The 24,130-nt window shown below is 34.9% G+C and overlaps 1 protein-coding gene across 3 annotated transcripts in view; it reads right to left on the bottom strand.

Annotated features, from left to right (window-relative positions):
• Positions 1–24,130, bottom strand: part of Ythdc2 (YTH domain containing 2) — a 65,045-nt gene that overhangs the window by 22,279 nt on the left and 18,636 nt on the right. For all 3 annotated transcript variants that reach the window (XM_038331244.1, XM_038331245.1, XM_038331246.1), the window contains 14 exons: positions 23,094–23,229; positions 20,083–20,209; positions 19,421–19,486; positions 17,251–17,429; positions 16,946–17,042; positions 16,750–16,837; positions 16,583–16,663; positions 13,736–13,818; positions 7,412–7,517; positions 5,614–5,733; positions 5,074–5,346; positions 2,796–2,922; positions 1,106–1,311; positions 589–784 (listed from right to left, as the gene is read on the bottom strand). In XM_038331244.1, coding sequence (XP_038187172.1) covers positions 589–784; positions 1,106–1,311; positions 2,796–2,922; positions 5,074–5,346; positions 5,614–5,733; positions 7,412–7,517; positions 13,736–13,818; positions 16,583–16,663; positions 16,750–16,837; positions 16,946–17,042; positions 17,251–17,429; positions 19,421–19,486; positions 20,083–20,209; positions 23,094–23,229 — 1,885 coding nt within the window. The remainder of the gene's footprint in view (positions 1–588; positions 785–1,105; positions 1,312–2,795; positions 2,923–5,073; positions 5,347–5,613; positions 5,734–7,411; positions 7,518–13,735; positions 13,819–16,582; positions 16,664–16,749; positions 16,838–16,945; positions 17,043–17,250; positions 17,430–19,420; positions 19,487–20,082; positions 20,210–23,093; positions 23,230–24,130) is intronic.

The following is a 24,130-nucleotide window of genomic DNA, read 5'->3' as shown; positions in this document are numbered from 1 at the left end:
AGAGCTAGTTTCCAGGACAGGTACTAAAGCTACTGAGAAACCCTGTCTCAAAAAACCATTAAAAAAAATGAAGTAGCCGGGCGGTGGTGGCGCATGCCTTTAATCCCAGCACTCGGGAGGCAGAGGCAGGCGGATCTCTGTGAGTTCGAGGCCAGCCTGGTGGTCTACAAGAGCTAGTTCCAGGCCAGGCTCTAAAAAAAGCTGCAGAGAAACCCTGTCTCGAAAAACCAAAAAAAAAAAAAAAAAAAAGAAAAAAAAAGAAAAAAATGAAGTAAAACAAACCAACAATATATTAACTGAAAATCATTCTTCAAAAGGGGTAAATCTTACTATTTCCTGTCTTAGTGCACCGAATATGCCCTATAGCATTTCCTAGTTGTCTCTCTATACCAACTATACTCCCTAACTATCTCATCACACTAAATACATCTTTACATTTCCTAGTTGTCTCCCTATATCAAATATAACTCAGAAATTTTATAAATATAAATTTTCTATTTCATGTTATAAACAAACCACACAAGCTTTTATATTTTTATGTTATTGGTTTATTTCAAACAGATTTTTACTTCTTCATACTATATTTACCTCTAAAGGATGAAGGCTCCTGAAGAGCATTACTTGCCAGCCTTGCTGGTCCACAGAACACCAGGACAGTAACAGGTGTCACTGCTGAACAACACCTGATATTAGCAATTCTATGGGCTCTGGTCATTTCATCATAAATAAGCCAATCTGTGGGCAATGCCTGAATTGCTGCAGCCTGACCATTGGCTGGAGGAATCTATTAAGAGAGTTAAAAGAAAGTGTTTAATGAAATTAATGAATTAAAAGTATTCCCAATAAAATTTTAATTTCTTTAGTGAAACAGATGATGTACTCAAGTATTTAAAAATTAAAGCAGTCATTGCTCTTCTGGGTTATCAGATTTCCCCACTACATTTCCAATGTTACCTCTGCTATTTCTAAGATTTAATGTTTCATTAAACATATTTTGTAAAATAATATGCTAAAGCATAGGCAGTTGGAATACTGGAATATTTTTTATCTTCAACTACCCAAATTTGGTTCACCACAAGGTCTAAGAGCAATAAAAATGTTTTACCTTTTTATACTGGGGCTGACTGAGAACTGAAGTGGGATGAAATCGTACTTTTTTTTCCTTTGGCCCTGTCAATACTACATTCTCTCTGTCCACATGGACTAAATTAGGATACATGCCTGCTACCAATGCAGCTTTAACAACGGCCCAGTTCTCGGAGTTTGTGTTAACATCTCGAATATCACCACCACCTCGTGCTCTAACAAAACCTGGATGGACAAAAAGAGCACACCAATCTTCTCTACTATGCAAAGGCACTTTAACAATTGTGTACATTTGGTAACAAAAACTATAACCTCCTATGAAGTTAACAATATCCAACTCCATGATCAATACAATCCATTCTAGCAAATGTAAAGTATAAAACTAATAAAGTTTAGATCTGTTCAGGCTAGATTAAATACAGTGTTTACTGGGACAAGATCTCTTTATGTAATTCCAACTGGCCCTAAATAGTTCCTCCTGTTTCAACCTCCTGAGCATTTGGAATGTCAATGGACAGCTATTATGCCTGGCTTCAACTGCACATTCTTCAGTAAAGTCATCATCAGTTGTGTTGATTAGCTTTTTCTCAACCTGACAAAAGCTAGAGTCATCTAAGAAGGGGGTACTTCAATTGAGAACATGCTGTCATCAGACTGGCCTGTAGCAAGTCTCTGTGGCATTTTCTTGACTGCTGATTGACGCAGAAGGGCCAGCCTACTGTAGGTAGTACCATCCATCCCTGGCAGGTAGTCCTGGATGGTTTAAGAAAGCAGGCTGAGCAAACAATGAAGAGAAAGTCAGTCAGCAGCATTCTTTCACAGCTTCTGCTTAGTTCCTGCCCTGACTTCTTTTGGTGATATAACAACTGTTAGCTGAAATAATAATGTTCTTTCCTCCCCAAGCTGCTTTTGATCATGGTCATTATCACAGCAAAAGAAACCAAACTAAGACAGCTACTATTAGAAACATTCTCCAAGTTCACAATTTGAAGCCCAAAACATTCTTTTTACTTGTATGTTTTTATTTTCTCAGACATCAACTGTAGAAGTATAGTTAAGTATGAATGCTGTATGCTTAAAATTCAAAAATCCTTCATACTTCCCTATATTCAAACCAAACTTAAATTCTCAAATCTCTGCTTTCCTTGAATACTTCAGCAAACCTATAAATCCAGATGATACTACTGACTATCACTTCAGTTAACTATGTTATAAACAACAACAACAAAAAAAAAACTTTCAAAGAAGCAATTCTAAAAGAAAACAGTAACATTAGAGTCTTCTCAGAAAAGAATTAAGTACCTTCAAGTTATTACCAATCATTTTAGTGCTCTACAACTCTATACACAGTAGCCATATCAATCTATTTAAATTCTTATAATTGCTATTTATATAAAGTTAAATAATTTCTGGTTGATAGAGGCAAAAGTAAATACAACAATTTATTAAATCTAAACTGATCTTTAACAAAAAATATAAATTGCTCATTGGCAACAGTATCCAAAGGGTTTACAGACTATGTCCATAGAGTTTACGACTACAACCTGTGTAATGTTTTATTTTATCAATAAGGAAAAGTTCAGAAGATAGAGAAGGGTATACACTCATGAATACAGACACATAATGTGATATAAAAACTACAGAAGCTGGCATCACTTGAAGTTTAGAAACATGAAGGATAAGCAAGTGTTCTACATAGGAAACCTTACCTGATGCTCTAAGCTGACCAAGCAACTGTGTTCTCATGCCTATAATGATTTCCATAGTAGCTTGCGAGAGAAAATTCTTTTCACAAAAAGCTCGCTCCCAGCCATCACTTCGTGCTTTCTGCCATGCCTACAGAAACAGAATATATACAAGACGTATTTACCAATCACACCTCAATAAGGTAACAAAGCAATGCCACTATATCAACCACTAAAGTATTATTCTAACAATTTTTAAAAGTCTAAGATTTTATAATCAAATTAGACTTGTCATTTATTTTATACACAATTGCTATCAAGTAGGTTGAATTTACAAAATTCCAATGAGAACTGGACATTAAATGACTCAAATGACCAACTTTGTAAGAATTATCCTCATAGATATAATTTTGGGCTGGTATAAAGATAGCTAGTTTTATTACACATAAGTGAGACGCTTTCCAGTTATATTTTCCACTGAAATACTTTTATATCTAGAAATTCTGAAACTCATAATAATAATAACAACATCTACGTTACTCTACCAACTGACTGGAAATAGAAAGTGGGCTTCTTGAGGGCTGGAGAGATGGTTCAGCAGTTAAGAGCACTGGCTGATCTTCCAGAGGACCGGAGTTCAATTCCCAGCAAACACATGGTGGCTTACAATCAGATCTCTAGTGGGATCTGATACCCTCCTTTGGCATAAAGTCATACATGCAGATAGAGCACCCATATACATTAAATAAAAAAATAAATCCTTCATTTTTAAGTGGGATTTATAGAAATCATATATACAATATAAAAATCTGGCCTTTGAAAATATGCTATCCTGGCTTGGAACATAACTGAAGAAAAGCTGTATCTTATCTCACCAGCTTTCAAAAGAGCTGGAAGAAACACAATACAGGAATTCTACCCCAGATTTCTGATTATTACTTAAGTATCTATAATATCTAATATCTGAACTATCTAATATCTGAACTGAACAATCCATCATTCAATAATAATCATAAAGGAGCTTACAATTGTTTAAATTACATATGTTGGAAAAATATTGAATGCCTGAAAGGGTGCTTTCCATATAAACAAAGAAAATGTAAGAATATGGAGAGGTACAGCCTCTAATCAAGAAATTTTAAGAATTAAAAAATATATTTTTAAAAAATAATGTATTCTCTCCTATATATTTAAATTCCTAAATTATAGCCTCTCCTCAGAGGCTACTTCTGTCTTATCATTTTCTTTACTCATTATCTCACTATTATTTTTTAAAATTTTAGTTATCTTTTTTGTTTTATAAAATTAAATTATTGGCATAGTACCTAAAGTGCACAAGGAAAAGAAATAGTATAAAAGAGAATTTTACAAATACTAAATTGAAGATAATGTTCTTCCAGTCTTTGTTCTGTGTCCTCTACATAGCACACAGTCATTCCAAATAATAATTTTAAGAGTATTTCTTGGCAAAGTCATGAGTAAACAATAAGCAGCTTTCAAACATGAGATACAAATATAAACATGCATAGTACAGCACGTATATGGGGTGACAAAATAGAGATAAACTGGTCATGTTAAGCTATAAGGAGCAATCACATATTTTTTTTAAAAATATTACTTTTTTGATATTATATTGATATATATTATTTGATATTATAATATAGTTACATCATTTCTTTCATCCCTTTCTTCTCTCAAACTCTCCCATACACCCCTTCCTACTCTGTTTCAAATTCATGGCCTCTTTCTTCATTAATTGCTACATATGTAACCTGTTCTGTCCCTATAATGTTATAGAGACATTATAGGGCTGAGCATTTGGTACTCTAAGCAATTGATATGCTCTTCCCTGGGGAAGAATATTTCTTCCACTCTCAGTATTCCTTAGTTGCCTATAGTTCTTTGTGTAGGACTGAGGCCTCATGATCTTTTCCCTACCCACTTCTGTTCTACTGACAAAATGTGACTTCTGAGACTGGAGAGATGGCTCAGTTGTTAAGAGCATTTTTTGCTATTGTAGAAGACCCAGGTTCAGGTCTAAGCACTGACATGGTGGCTCACAACCCTCCAAAACTCTAGCTCCAGAGAATCAAACCCTTCTTCTGACATTCACAGGTACACATATGATGCACACACATACATGCAGGAAAAACACATACATAAAAATAAATAAATCTTAAATAAAAATAAGTAAAATGTGGTTTCCTAAGTAAAACAAAAGTAACAATATAGTTTTTTATTTTTGAAACTGCTATACTTGCCCCAAAATGTACTTAGCAATAGACAAAAGTAACAACAGTACCTGGAATGCTCTGAGAAGTGCCATGTGGTCACTGAAGGTCCCTGCAGTGAAACGTTTCCTACAAAGCATAGCTGCACGCTTTTGAGAGGCCTGAGTAGGCAGTACAAAAGGGTCGCGATAAGCTAGCGTGCAGGCAATTGTTAGGATGGGGTCCAGACACTTTAAAACAACAGCACACAGGACCATTTTACCGAGGTGTGGCTCTACTGGCAAATCAGCCAAATGATACCCAAGCTCAGTCAGATCTTCCCATGCATCCATTGCATCTATTGTCTAGGTAAAGGAAGAAAAAAATCTGACATAACCCAGAATCATATAGTTAAGTTAAAAACTCATTAAGTATAAAATAATGCAAATAATTCATTTGCTGTCACATCACATAAAAATATATTTTGAATTATATAAGACTATACTATTTTAATTTGTAAGAGCACTATTTAAAGAACTGATCAAATGACATTTTTAAAAGAATAAAATCACTTAAGTATATGCTCATTTAGCTTTAATTTCCCATTGAAGTAGAATAATTAAAACACCAACCTTAAGCATCTGAACAGCATTTCTTACAATTAAAGCTGGAGGCGGTTCAGGGGCTTTCATAAGGAAGTCAGCAATGGTACAATTAACTGGGGCTAACAACTTAGTATGTAAACAAAGTTCCTGTAAACCATAAGAGCAAAAAATTTAGAAAGAGTAAAAATATAGCATTGACTTTTATTTTAAAGAAATCATGAGAATGGTTTCCCAGTCCCAGAGTAGCAAAGTCAAAGGAATAGAAGAAACATCTTCAATGAAGTGTGTTTGTAATACTCTCAATCAACTTGTAACAAAATGACCAGTAACGCCTTCAATCAACTTATACCAAGATGATCACTGCCCCTTCTAGCAACATTTTCTTTTACCCACAAAACTTAGAGAGTCACTATCCAAATAGTAAGTCATTTTCTCCTATCATGCTCACTTCAGTCTATCATTACTCCATTCACCAAATATTCAGGTGCTTTCTACACACAGGCACTACGTAACAAGTCAGAGAAAGAGAGGATAGTGCTTGCTCTTTCGGAGTTTATAGGAGAGGAAAAAACAGACCTCACACTATTTCAGCAAGTTACTTAATTAAAACTCTGCTAAGTGCTATGAAGGATACTGGGTGGGAGGTGAAGATAAATTATAATCAACTTTCAGCAAGAGCAGGAAAAGTTAACAGTTTCCTAGGAGAGGAAACACTTAACATTGAGATGTCAAGAGTAGGAATAGAAGTGTATCATAAAATAAATAAAGGAAAGAAATTTGGAAATGGGTTATCATATTACAGCAAAAGCTATACACAAAAAAATAAAGGCAACTTTAAAAAACACTAAATATGATATGAGTAGAAACATGAGGATGGGGGTTGGAAAGACTTGCAGAGTTTATTTAGTAATTTAGGTTTTATAAATTTTTAATTATATATAAAAGGTACAGGAAATCTTGCAAAAACATTGGGAATCGAAAATCATCACAGGGATGTGGATGTCAAAAACATGATTCTGCATCCTTTGAGTGACTGAAAGCAAGCATGCAGGCTAAGAGACTAAAGAATCAAAGTGGGGGCTGGAGAGATGGTGCTGTGGTTGATGCACTCCAGTGAAGCAGGCTAAGTTCCAGCACTCACATAGTGAGTATGCTCATACACAGACACAACATGCATGTAAAATAAAAATAAGATAAATAAGTCTTTCAAAATACAGAATCAGACTGATATTCTTCTAGTGGTTTTGCACAAACGCAGAAAACTCAAAAGAAAAACAATTAATGAAAGTTTGAAATCTCAGTGAATGTTTGCATTACCTTTGCAACTTAAATAATTAGTTTCTAATCATATCCAGAATTTTTTTTTTTTTTTTTTTTTTTTTTTTTTTTTTGGTTTTTCGAGACAGGGTTTCCCTGTAGTTTCTAGAGCCTGTCCTGGAACTAGCTCTTGTAGACCAGGCTGGCCTCGAACTCAGAGATCCGCCTGCCTCTGCCTCCCGAGTGCTGGGATTAAAGGCGTGCGCCACCACCGCCCGGCTCATATCCAGAATTTTCAAAATCCATACTATGTATTTGAGATTCTTAAAATGCTACAACACACAAGCACACACACACACCCCACATGGTCCCATATTTAAATGCATTCCAATAAATATCTGAGGGTTCAGTAAGATTTGTATAAAAATCTTTTTTATGGATATATCTCTTCATAAAATTTAACTTATGATTTTACTTTGTAAAGTGATTAATTCAAGACCAATCTTTAGAAACTGAACTGGCAGCTGTCCCTTCACCCACAGACGAAGGCTTGGAGCTGTAGGTCTACCTGCAAAGGCATTCTCAAGAGCTCTGGAGTCTGAAATTCCAGCATGTTCTGAAATCGGAGTCTACTAAACAGACGGAAACAAATTCCAGGTCTACATCGTCCAGCTCTTAAAAATAAAACACAAAATTCAGACTCAGATAAGGAATAAGGACAATAATAATAAAACTATAAACTAATGCAATTTAGGAGACTGGGAAATTAATTAAGATCAAGACATCTGAGTTCTAATCCTTATTTATCCTCAAAGAATACTTTTAAAGGTGTTTTGTGTTCTGGTACTCCATATAATCATTTTACTGAGCTAGATTCACAAACAATGTTCTCTACAGTTATAACTAAAAATAAAAATAAAAAATTAGTACCATAAATTTGAAACTAAGTGAAATTCAAAACTTGAATGCCTAGTAATTTAAATTTAATCAATTTCACTGAGATGTTATCAAGCTCTATGTTCAGATCCACTGATTAGAATTGCACAAATTATGAATTACATAACAATATAGGACTGGCATTTATCAGAGTGGCATACAATTTCTTGGAAAGCATCAGAAAATATGATGACATAAGTCTCCTTTTAATTTTTCTATCAGGGAAATAGCTAATGTCCAGAATGAATGACAAAGATACTTCCAACCTTATGGAGCTCACAACCTCAAAAGGATAAAGAAAGAGAAAAGAAAGAAGGGAGGAAGGGAAGGAAACACGAAGGCTTAAAAAATCTGATGTTCCTGAACCACTGTTTTTTTCAATTCTTTACATATGTTACACTCCAACTGTTATTTCCCTACCTCCACTCCTCCCAGTCCCTTCACATACCTCCCTCTCCTCCTCCTCCTCCTCCATTTCCCTTAAAGAAACAAAAAAAGAGCAGGCCTCCCAGGGACATCAACTAAATATAGCATAACAAATTACAATAAGACTAGGAACAAACCCTCATATCAATATTGGACAAGATGACCCAGTAGGAGGAACAAGGTTCCAAGTACAGGCAAAAGTATCAGAGATAGCCCCCTATACCCACAGTTAGGAGTCCCACAAAAGCAGCAGCCTACATAACCATAACATTTATGCAGAGGACCTGGCTCAGACCCATAACAGATTCTAGAACCACTCCTTTCCGCATCAATTACTTCCTAACATGTTCTTTAAACTTCCTACCCTGTGAGCCTCCCCTATGGAACTTTTAGCCTTTGCCTACACCATAAATGCTGCTGTCTTTCTGAGGCTAGACCACTGTCCTACACTCTTCATATGCTGTCATCACATCATCTGAGGGGATCTTACTTGTTGTCCTTTAGCTTCAACTTCTATCCATCCTAAATCTCCTGATGTTATTTATAGGCCTACACTTCAGAAACTTCCTGGATTTTCTAGTCAATTAAATCTTAAGACAGCCAAAATGTAATTCGTCTTCTAAACAGAAGAACCTTTACCAAATTATCTGGCAACGGTAGCAACAATGTCCAATTTCCTAAAACAGAACCCTAGGCAACACTTAACTTTTTTTATTTTAGTGTGTGTGTGTGTGTGTGTGTGTGTGTGTGTGTGTGTGTGTGTGTGTGTGCAAAGCATGCCATAGTGCACATGCACTGGTCAGAAGACAATTCTCAAGAGTAGGTTCTCTCCTCTTACTATGGGTTTCCAGGATGAAATTCTGGTTTGCAGCCTTGTATTGCAAATGCTTTCAAAAGCCTTTTTGCCAGCCCAGCAGTCTTGATTCTATTTGATTCTTTATTCCCCACCCCCATACGTATTTAAAAATCCCCAATAATACTTCTTCATTATATCTTTAGTTATCCATCTTTCTGTTTTCACCCTGCTACAATAATCCTGCCTATTGTCTCTTATGGAAGTAAAAATATTAATGAACCCATTCTCCAAAATGCTGCTTCTTTTAGAAAGCACAAATGCTGGGAAGATGGCTCAGCAGTTAAGAGTGAATACTGCTTGTATAGAGGACCCAGCTCCAGGAGGTTAGCACTTCTGGCCTCCACAGGCACCTACACACACACATACTTCTTTAAAAAGAGAGAAAAATAAAACTGGTCTTAAGGATGTATTCCAAACTTTCAGCCTAGTCTTCACCACCTTCTTTCAAACTAAACTATATAGACAACTTTCCTGCTCATTTTGTTCACAGTCCTATCTGACTGTCCCTTAACCTTTCAGGAATGTCTTTCTGTGGTTCGGCCTTTCCTTTTTTTTCCCCCTTAAATTCACTCATAACTCCTCTAAAAGCATAATCCAGTTACAGCAAACAGTACTACTCACAGTTCAACACGGATTAAGTGCTTATTTCACCTTAAAATTAACTGCTATACTTTAGTCATTACTATTACTCCATACTTCACAACAAAGGTTGCCACCTGGTATGTATTGAAAATAGAATGAAATTTACTAAGATTTCTGACCTGCAACAATATACACTTAATATTATAAATCAGCTCAATGTATCAAAGAGAACAGCCTGACATAATTATAACAATGTCTGACTTTATGGAGTTACAAATCACAGAAATCATGCCTTAAAGCCTTTAGTATACAAGGTATCTTTTCTTTTGGTATTTCTGAGTCAGGAAACAGCTGCTGCCATTGCAGAAGTAGGCATGTAACTGTGTCCAACATTTCACTATTGATAAATACTACCCAGTTCCCAGATCTTTTATTATAATGTTGTAAAGAACAGTCTTAAAAACATCTTCATGTCGCCGGGTGGAGATGGTGGACGCCTTTAATCTCAGCACTAGGGAGGCAGAGGCAGGTGGATGGATCTCTGCAAGTCTGAGGCCAGCCTGGTCTACAAGAGCTAGTTCCAGGACAGGCTCTAAAGCTACAGAGAAACCCTTTCTCAAAAAAAACAAAACAAAAAAAACTTCATGTCTCAAAAAACCAAACCAAAAACAACAACAAAAATCTTCATATACATATAATAAGTAAAAGTAAGATATTAAGATACACTGTGAGGTATGGATTATATAATAAAAAGAAGACTTAGAAATAGTTTTAATTTAGCTTCTAAAGAACTCATACCAATATCAACTCCCATTACCAAAATATTTAAGCCAATGTTTTTGCCTCTATGTTCTATTCAATAAAACTTGTTCATTAGTCTCAGACTGATAAGAAAAATCATAGTGCTTCATTGATTTGTATTCATTTTGAAATATATGAGGTAAAGATGTTTTTTGAGACTGGTCTTTGGAACGTTATAATAAAAGATATGGGAACTGGGTAGTGTCCATCAATAGTGAAATGCTTGGGTAGTTGGTTACATGTAAAGGCAGCAACTGGGAGATATAGACAAAAGGATTGCTAGCTCAAGGACAATATGTGAAACAACACATCAGCAGGTCATGTATAATCTTCATTCTGATAAACCATTTTGGCTTTACTAAAATTATTTTAATTATAAAGATTTTACTTGTATTCTGAGGAAATTATTCCTTTGTCGTATATTTTAAATGTTCATAATTTTTGTTTCCTTTGAATGTCTTTTATCTTATCATGAATTATACTACAGTTTCAATTTTTTTCTTGACTATATTCACACACGCACGCACGCACGCACGCACACACACACACACACACACACACACACACACACAAAATGCTGCCCAGATCCATCCCCACTTCCTGCCTACCCAATCTTGTTACCTTTTTTTGTAACAAAACAAACCAAACAACAAAAGCCTTTAAGATCAATGTCTGCTGTCCAAGTAGTCTCAGATATCTGGTCTTCCACCAACACATAGTCATTAGAGGCTACACCTTTCAAGAAAACTGTCTCTCCCTCTCCCAGTAGCTAACAACTGTCAATAGCTCCACAGACACAAGTGGGACTATGTGCTCAAATGCCCTCTCTCTTCACACTGGGATTTGGTCTCACTTGAGCCAGCAATATAGCCTAAATTTAACTTCTGAAAATGTACCCCAAATGTGCCAATGAGATAGTGCAGGGGTTAAAGGCACTTGCGACCAAGCCCAGCAACTTAGTTCTATTCTCAGGAACCACATGGTAGAAGAAGAAAACCAATTCCTGAAAGGTATTCCTTGAATGCCACATGTGTGCCATAGCCTGCCCCCTCCACACACTAACTAAAAAAATACTATATAAATGAAAGTGATTTAAATCTTTTTAGCTAATTAATTTTAAAGTACCAAAACAATTTGCTTGGCAAAGACAGTATAAAATTAAGACTAATTCAAGACAATGCCCATCAAAATCCCAGCAAAGTTCTTCAAAGACCTCAAAAGAATGGTACTCAATTTCATTTAGAAAAGCAAAAAACCCTGGATAGCCAAAACAATCCTGTACAATAAAAGAACTTCTGGAGGCATCACAATCCATGACTTCAAACTCTACTACAGAGCTACAGTACTGAAAACAGCCTGGTATTAGCATAAGAACAGACAGGAGGACCAATGGAACCAAATAGAAGACTCAGATATCAATCCACACATCTTCAAGCACCTGATCTTTGATAAAGAAGCAAAAATATCAAATGAAGAAAAGAAAGCATATTTAACAAGTGGTGCTGGCATAACTGGATATCAACATGTAGAAGAATGAAAATGGACCCATATCTATCACCATGCACAAAACTCAAGTCCAAATGGATCAAAGACCTCAACATAAAGCCAGCCACACTGAACCTTATAGAACACAAAGTGCGAAGTACACTTGAACACATTGGCACAGGGAACCACTTCCTAAATATAACCCCTGAAGCACAGACACTGAGAGAAACAATTAATAAACAGGACCTCCTGAAACTGAAAAGCTTCTGTAAAGCAAAGGACATGGTCAACAAGACAAAACGACAGCCTACAGAATGGGAAAAGATCTTCACTAACCCCACATCAGACAGAGGTCTGATCTCCAAAATATACAAAGAACTCAAGAAATTGGACATCAAAAGATCACATAATCCAATTAAAAAAATGGTGTACAGACCTAAACAGAGAACTCTCAAAAGAGGAATCTAAAATGGCTGAAAGATACTTAAGGAAATATTCAACATCCTTAGTCATCAGAGAAATGCAAATAAAACAACTCTGAGATTCCATCTTATACCTGTATGAATGGCTAAAATCAAAAACACTGATGACAACTTATGCTGGAGAAGTTGTGGGGTAAAGGGAACACTCCTGCATTGCTGGTGGGAACGCAAGCTGGTACAGCCCCTTTGGATGTCAGTGTAGCGATTTCTCAGAAAATTAGAAAACAACCTTCCTCAAAATCCAGCAGTACCACCTTTGGGTATATACCCAAAGGATGCTCAATCGTGCCACAAGGATATGTGCTCAACTATGTTCATAGCAGCTTTGTTTGTCATAGTCAGAACCTGGAAACAACCTAAATGCCCCTCGATCAAAGAGTGGGTAAGAAAAATGTGGTACATTTACACAATGGAGTACTACACAGCAGAAAAAATAACGACAGCTTGAATTTTGCAGGAAAATGGATGGAACTAGAAAACATCATTTTGAGTGAGGTAACCCAGACACAGAAAGTCAATTATCACATGTACTCATTCATAGGTCGTTTTTAAACATAAAGCAAAGAAAGCCAGCCTACAAATCATAATCACAGAGAACTTAGACAACAATGAGGACACTAAGAGAGACTTACATAGATATAATCTACATGGGAAGTAGAAAGTAGAAAAAGACAAGATCTCCTGAGTAAATTGGGAGCATAGGTACCTTGGGGTAGGGCTGAAGGGGGAACGGGAGAGGCAGGGAAGGAAGCAGAGAAAAATGTAGAGCTCAATAAATATCAATAAAAAAAAAATTCCAGAAGAGATAATAGAAAGAACAAATTAGCCTAATTGGTTATATTGGTAAGTATATTAAACATAAAAATGTAACTTAAGAAAAATAGGAATGCATAAAGACATTTAAATGTTACTTTTTTCATAGTAAGCATCCATAGATAAAATCTAAATTTTATAATTTTTTACAATAGACACAATTTTACTGTCTAGAGCAATGATTCTTGATTCTAGCATTTGTTTTCTGAAATAAAGTCTCACTGTGTTGTCTGGAAAAAAAATCATGTTCAAAAAGAGAAGAAACTAGTCAACTGAACATATGAACCCGACTTGCCACCTTCAAGGCCTCTCCTCTGAGTTATTGCTTTGCATCATTGGTGTAGTCATAAATGTTGACTTTTATTTAAAAAAAAATAAAATAAAGACTAATGTGACACTAACATATAAAAGGAACATTATACAATAAATATGCAATTTATATAATATTATCAAACAGGCAAGTAAATGAATATAGATTGTGCATGTAATTATAACATAAAATATACATTACCTGCCTTTGCGCTGTATGGCACTAGCTTTGGAAATCCACACCATTTTTAACATTGTAACAAAATTCAGTGCATCAAAGGATTTCTGCAATATTTAAATCATCTTTATGTTAAAACATGATTGGTACTAATGAGAATATAGATACTACCAGTATATTTTAACACACCCAAGTTAAACTTAACGGCCCCTCTTGATTAATTAGAAGAAACTGATTCTTTTTTCTGTTTTGTTTTTGTTTTATTTTTTTTTTGTTTTTAAATCCTAACCAAAACTTTCCCTCCCTCCCCTCTTTCCAATCTCTCCACATCCTACTCCATCTACTCCTCCTCCACTGAAGAAACTGATTCTTAAAAACTCACATTTGTTGGATATAAACATTATAATGAAAAACAATGGACAGCAAACAAGGCTTTGAAGATCTACACAATTCCCACGCTGTGCTGTGTGGGGTGTTTTGCAATTGTCTCCTACAGTTTAATAACAACTGATTCTCACAGGACACCAAGACTTTATTATGACATCCATATGGCTGCCTAGAGATTACGAGAACACGGATGCCACCAATGGATATCCTAATATGGAAGGGGAGAGCTTGCAAGGCCTCAACCCTAGAGGCAACCGGGGAATGCCGAGAGCAGGAGAAATGGTCTTTCTTGGGTAAAAAATACATCAATTAGTTATCCAATATCAAGTGGTCAGTCCTGAGATCACATGGATACAGATTACACTATATAACCTGAGCAGACTGGATTTATAGGTTTAGAAATATATACAAATAAATAACAAAGAAAAAGAGGACATTTTAAAAAACAAGTGAGGGCCAGGGATGAGTCAGAGAGAAGAAACGGAAGGAATGATGTGATTATCATGTCAAATAATAAAAATTATTATAAAAAACAAACAAAACAGGCGGCGGTGGCGCACGCCTTTAATCCCAGCACTCGGGAGGCAGAGGCAGGCGGATCTCTGTGAGTTTGAGACCAGCCTGGTCTACAAGAGCTAGTTCCAGGACAGGCTCCAAAAGCTACAGAGAAACCCTGTCTCGAAAAACAAAAAAAAAAAAAACAAAACAAACAAACAAAAAAAAACAACAAAAAAAAAACCATAGTATAAAATGCAAAAACAGGATTCTCTGGTGATTTTTTTCTATCATATTTACATCATTTTTAAGAAATAGGAATGACAAAAAAATTGCCAAAATACATCTCAAGGAGTAAATCTCTGGAAGAATGACTAATAATTACCAAACTAAACACCTCTAAGTGATGTATTTAACCCTTGCTACTTAACATCCTGCTGAGTTACCCAGAAATTAACCTTCCCTGAATGTCTCAAAGAAAAATATAATCATTACTAACACTAGACTTCCTCAAATGGTCAAAAGTGAAGATCCGCTGTAGAAGTGGTTTTAAAAGTATTCCATGCCCTTGCTTTCTCTTGTATAAAATTAATTAAATAGAGCAAATACAAATCCATTCTCTAATAAGTTTAGTCAAGAAATTTTTAGAAAGTATGCTGCTTAGCTTATAGTAGTGTCTCATTTGTTAGTTTTGTATGTATAATATTTTGATACTATCACTGTGCTAAAGTCATGATTTGATAACACCTAAAAGAATTAATTTCTAAAATTTAAATAACGTAAGAGCAAAACATCTACACTCTCTGCTTTTTATTTTTGAGACAGGTTCTTGCAATGTAGCCCAAGCTAGCCTTAAACTTTATTTAGATTCTCCTGTCTCATCCTACCCAGTACAGAGAGGGCAGGTATACAGCACATCTGACATGTCTTGGTATGTTAAGACTCATCACTTAGTTTTATTAACACTATTATAGCTGAAACAGTTTATTCTTCCTTTACGGTAAGTTTGATCAAAACCTACAATAAATTTTATTCTCTGTGATACTAAAATTACATTGAAAACATGAATTTTTCACACTAAAATGATTACTTATATCCATTTTATCCAATTACCTCTATCATTTGAAAAACCAATTACCTCTATCATTTGATCTATCAAAAGTTAGTGGCACTGGGAATTATTAGTCATGTTAATACTGAAAGCAAACAAATGCTATCACTTATTTTTGAGAGAAGAAAATTTTTGCAAAGGGTCCAATAGTAAATATATTATGCTTTGAAGTCTTTGCTGCAATTTATGAATGGCTACAGTTGTATGAAAGCATCAAGAGACAGTAGATAAAAGAGTAATTAAAAAAAAAAACTCTTTTTGCACAAAACCAGGCAGTGATTTCCTCTGTTGGCTAACTATTGGGATGTTCACCCTAATTTGCACTGCTGTTGGTTTGTATGTATGTGTCTGTGCATGTATAAATGTGTAGGTAAATGTTCATCTGGAAGCATGAGGTTACAGCATAAATCTTTCTCAATTTTTAGGATTTTGTTTCCCTTTGTTAATCAAGTTTCTCTTGATCTAAATACCTTTAGAACACCTACTATACATACACATACGCACACACACTATATGTAAAGCATTAGGTTCTATCAATGAATAAGAGGGCTATAACCCATCCCCAAATATAAGAGGAAACAGAAAATATGTAAATCAAATGGCCACTATGTGACAAATTTTTACTGTGCATATTCTAATTCTTTACTTTCCTACTACAAGTTAGTAAGTAGAAGTGAATCTTCTTGTCTAATTTGTTGGATAACCAAAATATATCCAACATACTAAATATAAGGTAGAACAGTTTAGTAAAACAACATTTATTATGTTAAATTCATCTATAAAGAAATTTGCATCTAAAATAAAGTTTTACTAAAGTAGTTTTTGGACTGGAACTCAATCTTCTTCATCTGGTACAAACATAACTTATTCACACATACCTCCTTCACCTTACCAGAATCAATAACAAAGACAACGTCATTGACAGTGATGCTTGTTTCAGCAATATTGGTGGAAAGGATCTGAAATGGAATGTTATTTTATGATAAATATGAAAATAGACCAATGAATAACAAAAGTAGAACATAAAAGATCTTATGATGCTTACTATTTTTCGAACACCTGCAGGTGGATTTTTTAATACCTTCTTTTGATCAGATGTCTGCATATTTGAATGGAGCATAAAGACTTGATATCTATTACAATTGAGAAGAGAAAATAAACTATAGAACCTGTTTGTTAGCTTGAACAACAAAGAATCTGTCTGTTAGCTTGAGCAACAAGTACAAAGCTTTAGAGTTTACCTATGTGTATTGTCAGCAAACCGCTTGTCATCAAACAGGATACGATCCCTCAAACCAACAATTTCATCATATCCAGGTAGAAAAATTAATATTGCACCTTGGAGAAGAATATTTTTAGTATTTAATCTTGTGAAATCAGACATAATCAACAAAATTCATTAAAAGGAATAATATGATGTGATTTCACACATTGATACATGAACTACTAATCATACATCACTAGCAATAAAATTACAGAAAAATTTTGACAACTAAATACTAATTTTTCAACACAGTTTGCTCCAGTTCTTTCAGACAGTACTTACCAGCATCACAACTATGACAGATATTGTATAGAAGATGCATGATCAAATCCAAGTCTACCTTTTCATCATCAAAACTATGATGGTAAGCTTTCAACAGCTCTCTGTCTTCTGCACTGAGGTCATTTCCATTTGTTTGAACCAAAGAACTTTCATCTAGATTTCCAAATTCCAATGAAGCACTAAGGAAAATACCAAGTCAGTTTTCATTTAAAAAAAAATAAATGAAAGAAAGAAAGAAAGAAAGAAAGAAAGAAAGAAAGAAGGAAAGAAGGAAAGAAAGAACGAGAAAGACTTAAAGACCAAGTTTCCCATTATTTCTTCTAAATTTTCAATATGCCCTAAGGAAGGGATCACTTATTGTACAATTTATAGTCAATTTATGTGTTGGTTGCAAGCATATTTTCATGTTAAATTGGATAAGTGAAGGCCGGGCGGTGGTGGCGCATGCCTTTAATCCCAGCACTCGGGAGGCAGAGGCAGGCGGATCTCTGAGTTTGAGGCCAGCCTGGTCTACAAGAGCTAGTTCCAGGACAGGCTCTAGAAACTACAGAGAAACCCTGTCTCGAAAAACCAAAAAAAAAAAAAAAAAAAAAAAAAAAAAAAAAAAAAAATTGGGTAAGTGACAAATTTGATTAAAAAAATCACAATCTAAAGACACTTGATTAAATGACCTACAAATAACATCAAAATGTTTAGCATCACCTATCACTAAAGAAATATATAGCAAAACCAAAATAATTACATTGCACAACCAAAAGGAAGGTTAAGGTCAAAGACACAGTTAAGTACGAGAATGGTGCAGAAATACCAGAACATTCCTATAATAAATAGACTAGTACAGCAATTATGGAACACTGTGACAGTTCTCCAAAAGATAAACACAGTATTAACTACATCCCCTAGAAATTCCACCCCTATGTATAGATAAAGAACAATGGAAATGAATGGATGGATGGAAAGAGAGAGAGAGATCTGCATTAACTGTCAATTTAAAGGTCTGTGTTCATATTCATAATAGTCAAGAGTAAAATAACCCAAATATTCATATATTGGCAAAAGCATAAATTGTGTCATATCATCAGAAGGAACTATCTGTTGGAAATAAAAAACATAAACTTTAAAATAAGTAAGATTAAAAAAAGAAAAGAAAGTTACAAAAGACTATATATAATACAGCTCTGTTTATATAAAATTCCAGAACAGACAAAGGTATAAAAAGAGGAAATAAATTTGTAGCTAGTCTAAGAACTGAGAGAGTTAAGTGGAAAAGGAAGTAAATGCTGATGGGCACCATTTTTTAATGTAATCTACAGCATGGATGGGCTCACTGTGAGCCTTGTCAGTTTGGTTGCTCACCTTCCTGGACTTAGGGGGAGCTGGGAGGACCTTGGACTTAACATAGTGAAGGGAACCCTGATGGCTCTTTGGCTTGGAGAGGGACGGAGTAGGGGTATGGGTGGAAGGAAAGGGAGGGAAGGGGGAGGAGGAGGGGAGGAGATGGAAATTTTTAATAAAAAAAATGAGAAATGAGAAAAAAAAAGAAAAAAAATCCTTAAGAATAGTAAACTCAGAGTCTCTGGGTCCTGTTTTAATAAATAACTACCCACCCACACCAAGTGCAAGCATTGCAATAGAATTCCCACATACTAGGACTGTTTTTAGTAAATCAGCCCTTATGTTATAACCAAGAGACCAACTTCTCCACGGAATTTCTTTTCCCTAGAGTAAAATTTGCCAAATAAACTTGAAAGAAGTTTCAAAAAAAAAAAGATACTTACATCTTTAACTAACAGCTTCCATAATCTATAATCTATAATAAAATTATAATCTATAATAAAACTTCAGTATATGTGGCTTTCTTATGTGGGTTCTAGAGCTCAAAGTCAGGTCCCCATTCTTGTCCAGTAAGCACATTACTAACTGAGCCAACTCCCCATTCTCGACATACCATGTTTAACTGAAAATTTCCCTTCCAATTTTGCAGAATTTTTAAATAAGATAAATATAGTACAATATGTGTTATTAACAATCTGAAAGAAAATTTTTATAATTATAAAAATAAATCTCTTGGTAAAAGACTGTAAGTAGCTTGCCTGTTACAGAATATATGATTTACATGGCTAAGATTTTTTTAAAGATAGAATTCATTTTAAATATTGTAAGGTTTTACCTGTAAGATTCTAGAAGATCCACAATTTCAGTTTGTCCAAAGTGCTTAGCCCAATCTAAAGCCATCCTGTAAAATTCAAAGATACCAAACTGAGAAATATTTTATAATTATGTAATTACAAATTTTTAAATTGCAAATTTTTCAAAATTATGTAACTAGTCAGCCAGGATTATTTATTTACTCATTAGAGATGTACCAGTAATTATTATACAATAGATTTTTTTGTTGTTGTTTTTTTTCAAGACAGGGTTTCTCTGTAGCTTTGGTGCCTATCCTGGAACTAGCTCTTGTAGACCAGGCTGGCCTCAAACTCACAGAGATCCACCTGCCTCTGCCTCCCAAGTGCTGGGATTAAAGGCGTGAGCCACCACCTCCCGGCTATACAATAGATTTTAAAAATAGGGACATTCATAAGGTTTTTTTTTTTGTTTGTTTATTTGCTTTTTGTTTTTTGAGAGAGGGTTTCTCTGTAACTTTGGAGCCTGTCCTGGAACTAGCTTTGTAGACCAGGCTGGCCTTGAACTCACAGAGATCCACCTGCCTCTGCCTCCCTAGTGCTGGGATTAAAGGTGTGCGCCAATACCGCCCCAACCATAAGAATTTTTAAAAGCCACGTGCAACTATATCATGACATACAAAGAATGGACACAATCTAAAATTACCAGCCATTTGATGCTTTACTGTGGACATTGGCTCCCATACTAATTAACTGTTCTACTTGACTCGTAAAACCCCGTCCCGCGGCAACCATCAGAGCTGTGGCACTGGTCTCACTATGCCTGTAATCAACTAAAAGAAGAAAAAGATAAGATGTTAAATGTCCAAATGTTAAAGACTTTCATTGTTTCAGACAAGTAGTAGAACTGACTAACATAATTAATCTGGGATTTGGTCCTTCATTTTTAAATAACAGCAACATTATATAATCTTCATCCCATTCAGAATGAAATCTAAGATGCTCTTGCATAAAAAGGGTAGAATAAAGACTATCACTGGAAGTATAAGAAATTATTTAATGCTTACTTATATAATTAAGAAAAGAGAAGGCTACTGGTTTGCAGGACCCTTAAATAATAATTTTTTAATCTACATGATGCCATATTCACTCAGTAACAAAATATTAATTAAAATTTAATTTTTCATTAATAACTAAAAATAAATGTTTTTAAGACCTCAAGCGAAGTTTTTGACATTTTTCTTCATATGACTTAAGATACTATAATACAAAACTCAAGGAAATAAAATCTCACTAAGAGAAATAAACACTAGCTACTCTGAGGACCATTATCAAAATAATCTAGTAATCAACAGAGAAACCAAGGAAGACAGTCAAGAGTCATAGTCAAGTTTTTAAAATACATTATCAATATTTTAAAACAGTATTTCTCAGATTTCAAACCTCTAAAATTTCAAGTAAGATTACTAAATTATGCAGAATAAATAATGAAATAATGGGGGAAAGCCCAGAAAACAGCATGATAAAAAATGTCTCTTTTTAAAACAAAATATTACTTAAATGAATTTTTAAAAACATGATGAACTTTAAAAATGTGTATCAATAGAGGACAATACATTTACAATGAATAAGAAATCCTAAGAGATCATTTTTATGAAGAGATCTGTTGACTAGTAGATATACAAGATTATGACATAATAACCATACCCAAATATTAATCTAAATGCTGTTACCATTTAGTATAGCCTCACTAAATTAGTAAACCAAGAAAGCTCATAACATAAGGAACAGAACTGTTTTTTAAAATTGTTTTTAAAACAGCAGTACAAGTCTACCTTTAAGATAAAATCCTCGGGGAATAAAAGGAATTATTTAAACTTAACATAATTCAAAACAACAAATACAAAACAGAAGTAAATATAATGAATAAAATGGGGCCCATATTTAATTCCAGCACTTAGAAGGCTGAGGCAGGAAGATCATGAGGGTAAGGTCATGGCTTACACAGCCAGATCCTCTCCAAGAAGCAAACAATCAAACCCACCATGAGATCACTTGCTCACAATTTACAGAGCAGAAAACAGCATGACAGGAGGCAGGGCTGGGCTACAAAAGCTTTAATCCCACTCACAGGGCTCCACTTCCAGCAAAAGTTCTACCTACTAAAGCTTCCACAACTTCCCAAGCAGCGCCACCAGCAGGAACAAGTGTTAAATACATGGGCCAACAGTGACATTTACACTTAAAGCCATCACAGATTCAGTCATGGAAGGGACTTTATTTTCTTCACAGAATAATCAGAAGCAAGGGAAAAGTAGGCCAGTGGGATTTTTGGATAGATAATCTGATCCCTCTAAAAAAAAAAAAAAAAAAAAACACAATTTACTGACAAAAGAGAAATAGTTGGTGCATTACAACAACAGTCATGGGACATCATCTTAAAAAAGAAATTAAAAAATTTAGGGGTCATTTAAAATAGATACTTAAAGCCACTGTTCTAGCATCAGTTCTGCTGCTATGATAAATATACTGACAAAGAGGAACATAGGGAAGAAAGGGCTTTTATTCCGCTTACAATTCCAGGCTTACGGTCCATCAGTTTGAGGAAATCAATGCAGGAAATTAGAGATTTAGTAAAGAGCAGAGAGAAATGAATAGATAATGTTGCTTTTTTGGTTGTTTTCAGTCTGAATTACCCGCTCTTACATAGTTCAGGACCCCCTACCCCAAGCCCACAGTGGGCTGGGTTTTTCCATATCAATTATAGTAACCTCCTGCAGACCAGCCCTATGTAGACAATCACTCTCTTCCCAAGAGACTTGAGTGTGTCAAGATGACAATTAATGCTAATCATCATAGCCATTAACAGATGAGATCCATCTAAGGAGTGGATGTAAATAAAAAATAAAATGAAAGCTTTAGAATTGAGGCCCATGGACTTGAATATGAGGGGAAAGGGAAGAAAAATTTCTGCCAGGAAAACCAAGAATAGATTTTTTTAAAAAACATGAAAAAAAAGCCAGGCTGAAACATCAAAAGCTGAAGATAAAATGTTTAAAAAACAAAATAGCCAATAATCATAACAGTAACAATGCTAAGGGTTTAGGTAAGAAGATTAGAATATTTGACTTCTAAAGCCTTCCCAGTGCCGATTTTCTGTGACCATTCTGTCTGCTGACTAGAAGCCTACAGAATTACAGACTGGATGCCTGGCTGTCAATATCCATGAAAGTCCACTAATAAAACAGGACGACAATTCATTATTGAATACATATCACATGACATCAAGTATGTAAGTGTATGTGAATCAGAACCTGAGGCCATACAAAGGTAACAAAATAATCATTTACTAGATAACTCTAAGAATTCAAAAGTTATTACAGATCTTTCATCAATCTCAAACCTCTTTGTGACCCTAATTTTTTTTCTACACCACGGAGTAAGAACCAGATTACATGAATGTATACAACACAAATACAGAAACAATTACATGGATGTATTACAACACAAATATATAAAAACATTTTTGTAAATAACTGTAATATCTGTGAGGGCCTAAAGGAAATCACTTTAGAGATATTAACATATTCAAAATAATATAAAGCACTTGAAAATAAATTATAGTAAACAAAACATGTCATATATACTTTTTAAATTATACTCTATTTGTATCACAAATAATGGCAAGAGAAATTGTTTTAATTTAAATAAACTTACCACTAACATTTTCAGTTAAAATAAGATGAAAGACCTGAGCAAAAGCATCAACATCTTTATGTAGCCATATGTCAGAAAGGCAAGCATCCATTTCTTTGATTAACCATGGTTCAAGGCAATTCACATCTTTTTCTGTCTTTTGAAAACAAAACAGCAAAGATTACAAATTATCAAATTGTTTACTATTTGCTTACTACAAGGAAAGTAAAAAGGCCACAATTATCATAAGAATTAAAAAGCATACAACATCCATATACTATTATAGCACAAGTCTCTAATTTCACCTTACAAACATTATTTTTTTAATATTGTATTGATGTAGGATTTTCATCTATATGCTGTGATTACCATTAATGAATAAAGAAACTTCTTTGGACCTATAGCAGGGCAGAACTTAGGTAAACGGGGAAAAGTTGACTGAACGCTGGGAGAAGGAAGGCAGAAAGAGGGACACCATGGATTTGCCGCTGGAGAGAGATGTGCTAAAACTGCTGGTAGGCCATGACCTCATGGGGATGCACAGATAAATGGAAATGGGTTAAATTAAGATGTAAGAGTTAGCAAATAAGAAGCCAGAGCTAATGGGCCAAGCAGTGATTTAATTAATACAGTTTCTGTGTGATTATTTCAGGTCTAAGCTAGCCTGATGGCCAGGAACCAACAAGCGACCCTTCTTACTACACTGTATTTTGATACTACAGTCATCTTTTATCTGAAAGTGAGCTTGTCAGCAAAGCCACATGATTTTGCCACATTAACAAATTGTGCTTCTGATGGTAAATGTACCTACATAGTACTGGTTCCTTTTCCAGCTACATCTGAGGAAACATCACCCTAGAGCTTAACACTAATACCACTGCCTGCTCTCTATCAAGTATATCAGAGTTTCTACTGGCATGGAGGCTCTCACCTATAGTCCCAGAAAACTGAGGCATGAGAATACAAGTTTCAAAGCCATCCTGTTTCCAGATAACACGGACTGTATCAAAAACCCAAAAAGAATTCCTTTCCTATCCTAACTCCCCCTCAAAGAAGTT

The sequence above is a fragment of the Arvicola amphibius genome, chromosome 5 (assembly GCF_903992535.2).
Source record: "Arvicola amphibius chromosome 5, mArvAmp1.2, whole genome shotgun sequence".
Taxonomy (NCBI): Eukaryota; Metazoa; Chordata; class Mammalia; order Rodentia; family Cricetidae; genus Arvicola; species Arvicola amphibius.
This window is presented reverse-complemented; position numbering and strand designations above follow the sequence as displayed.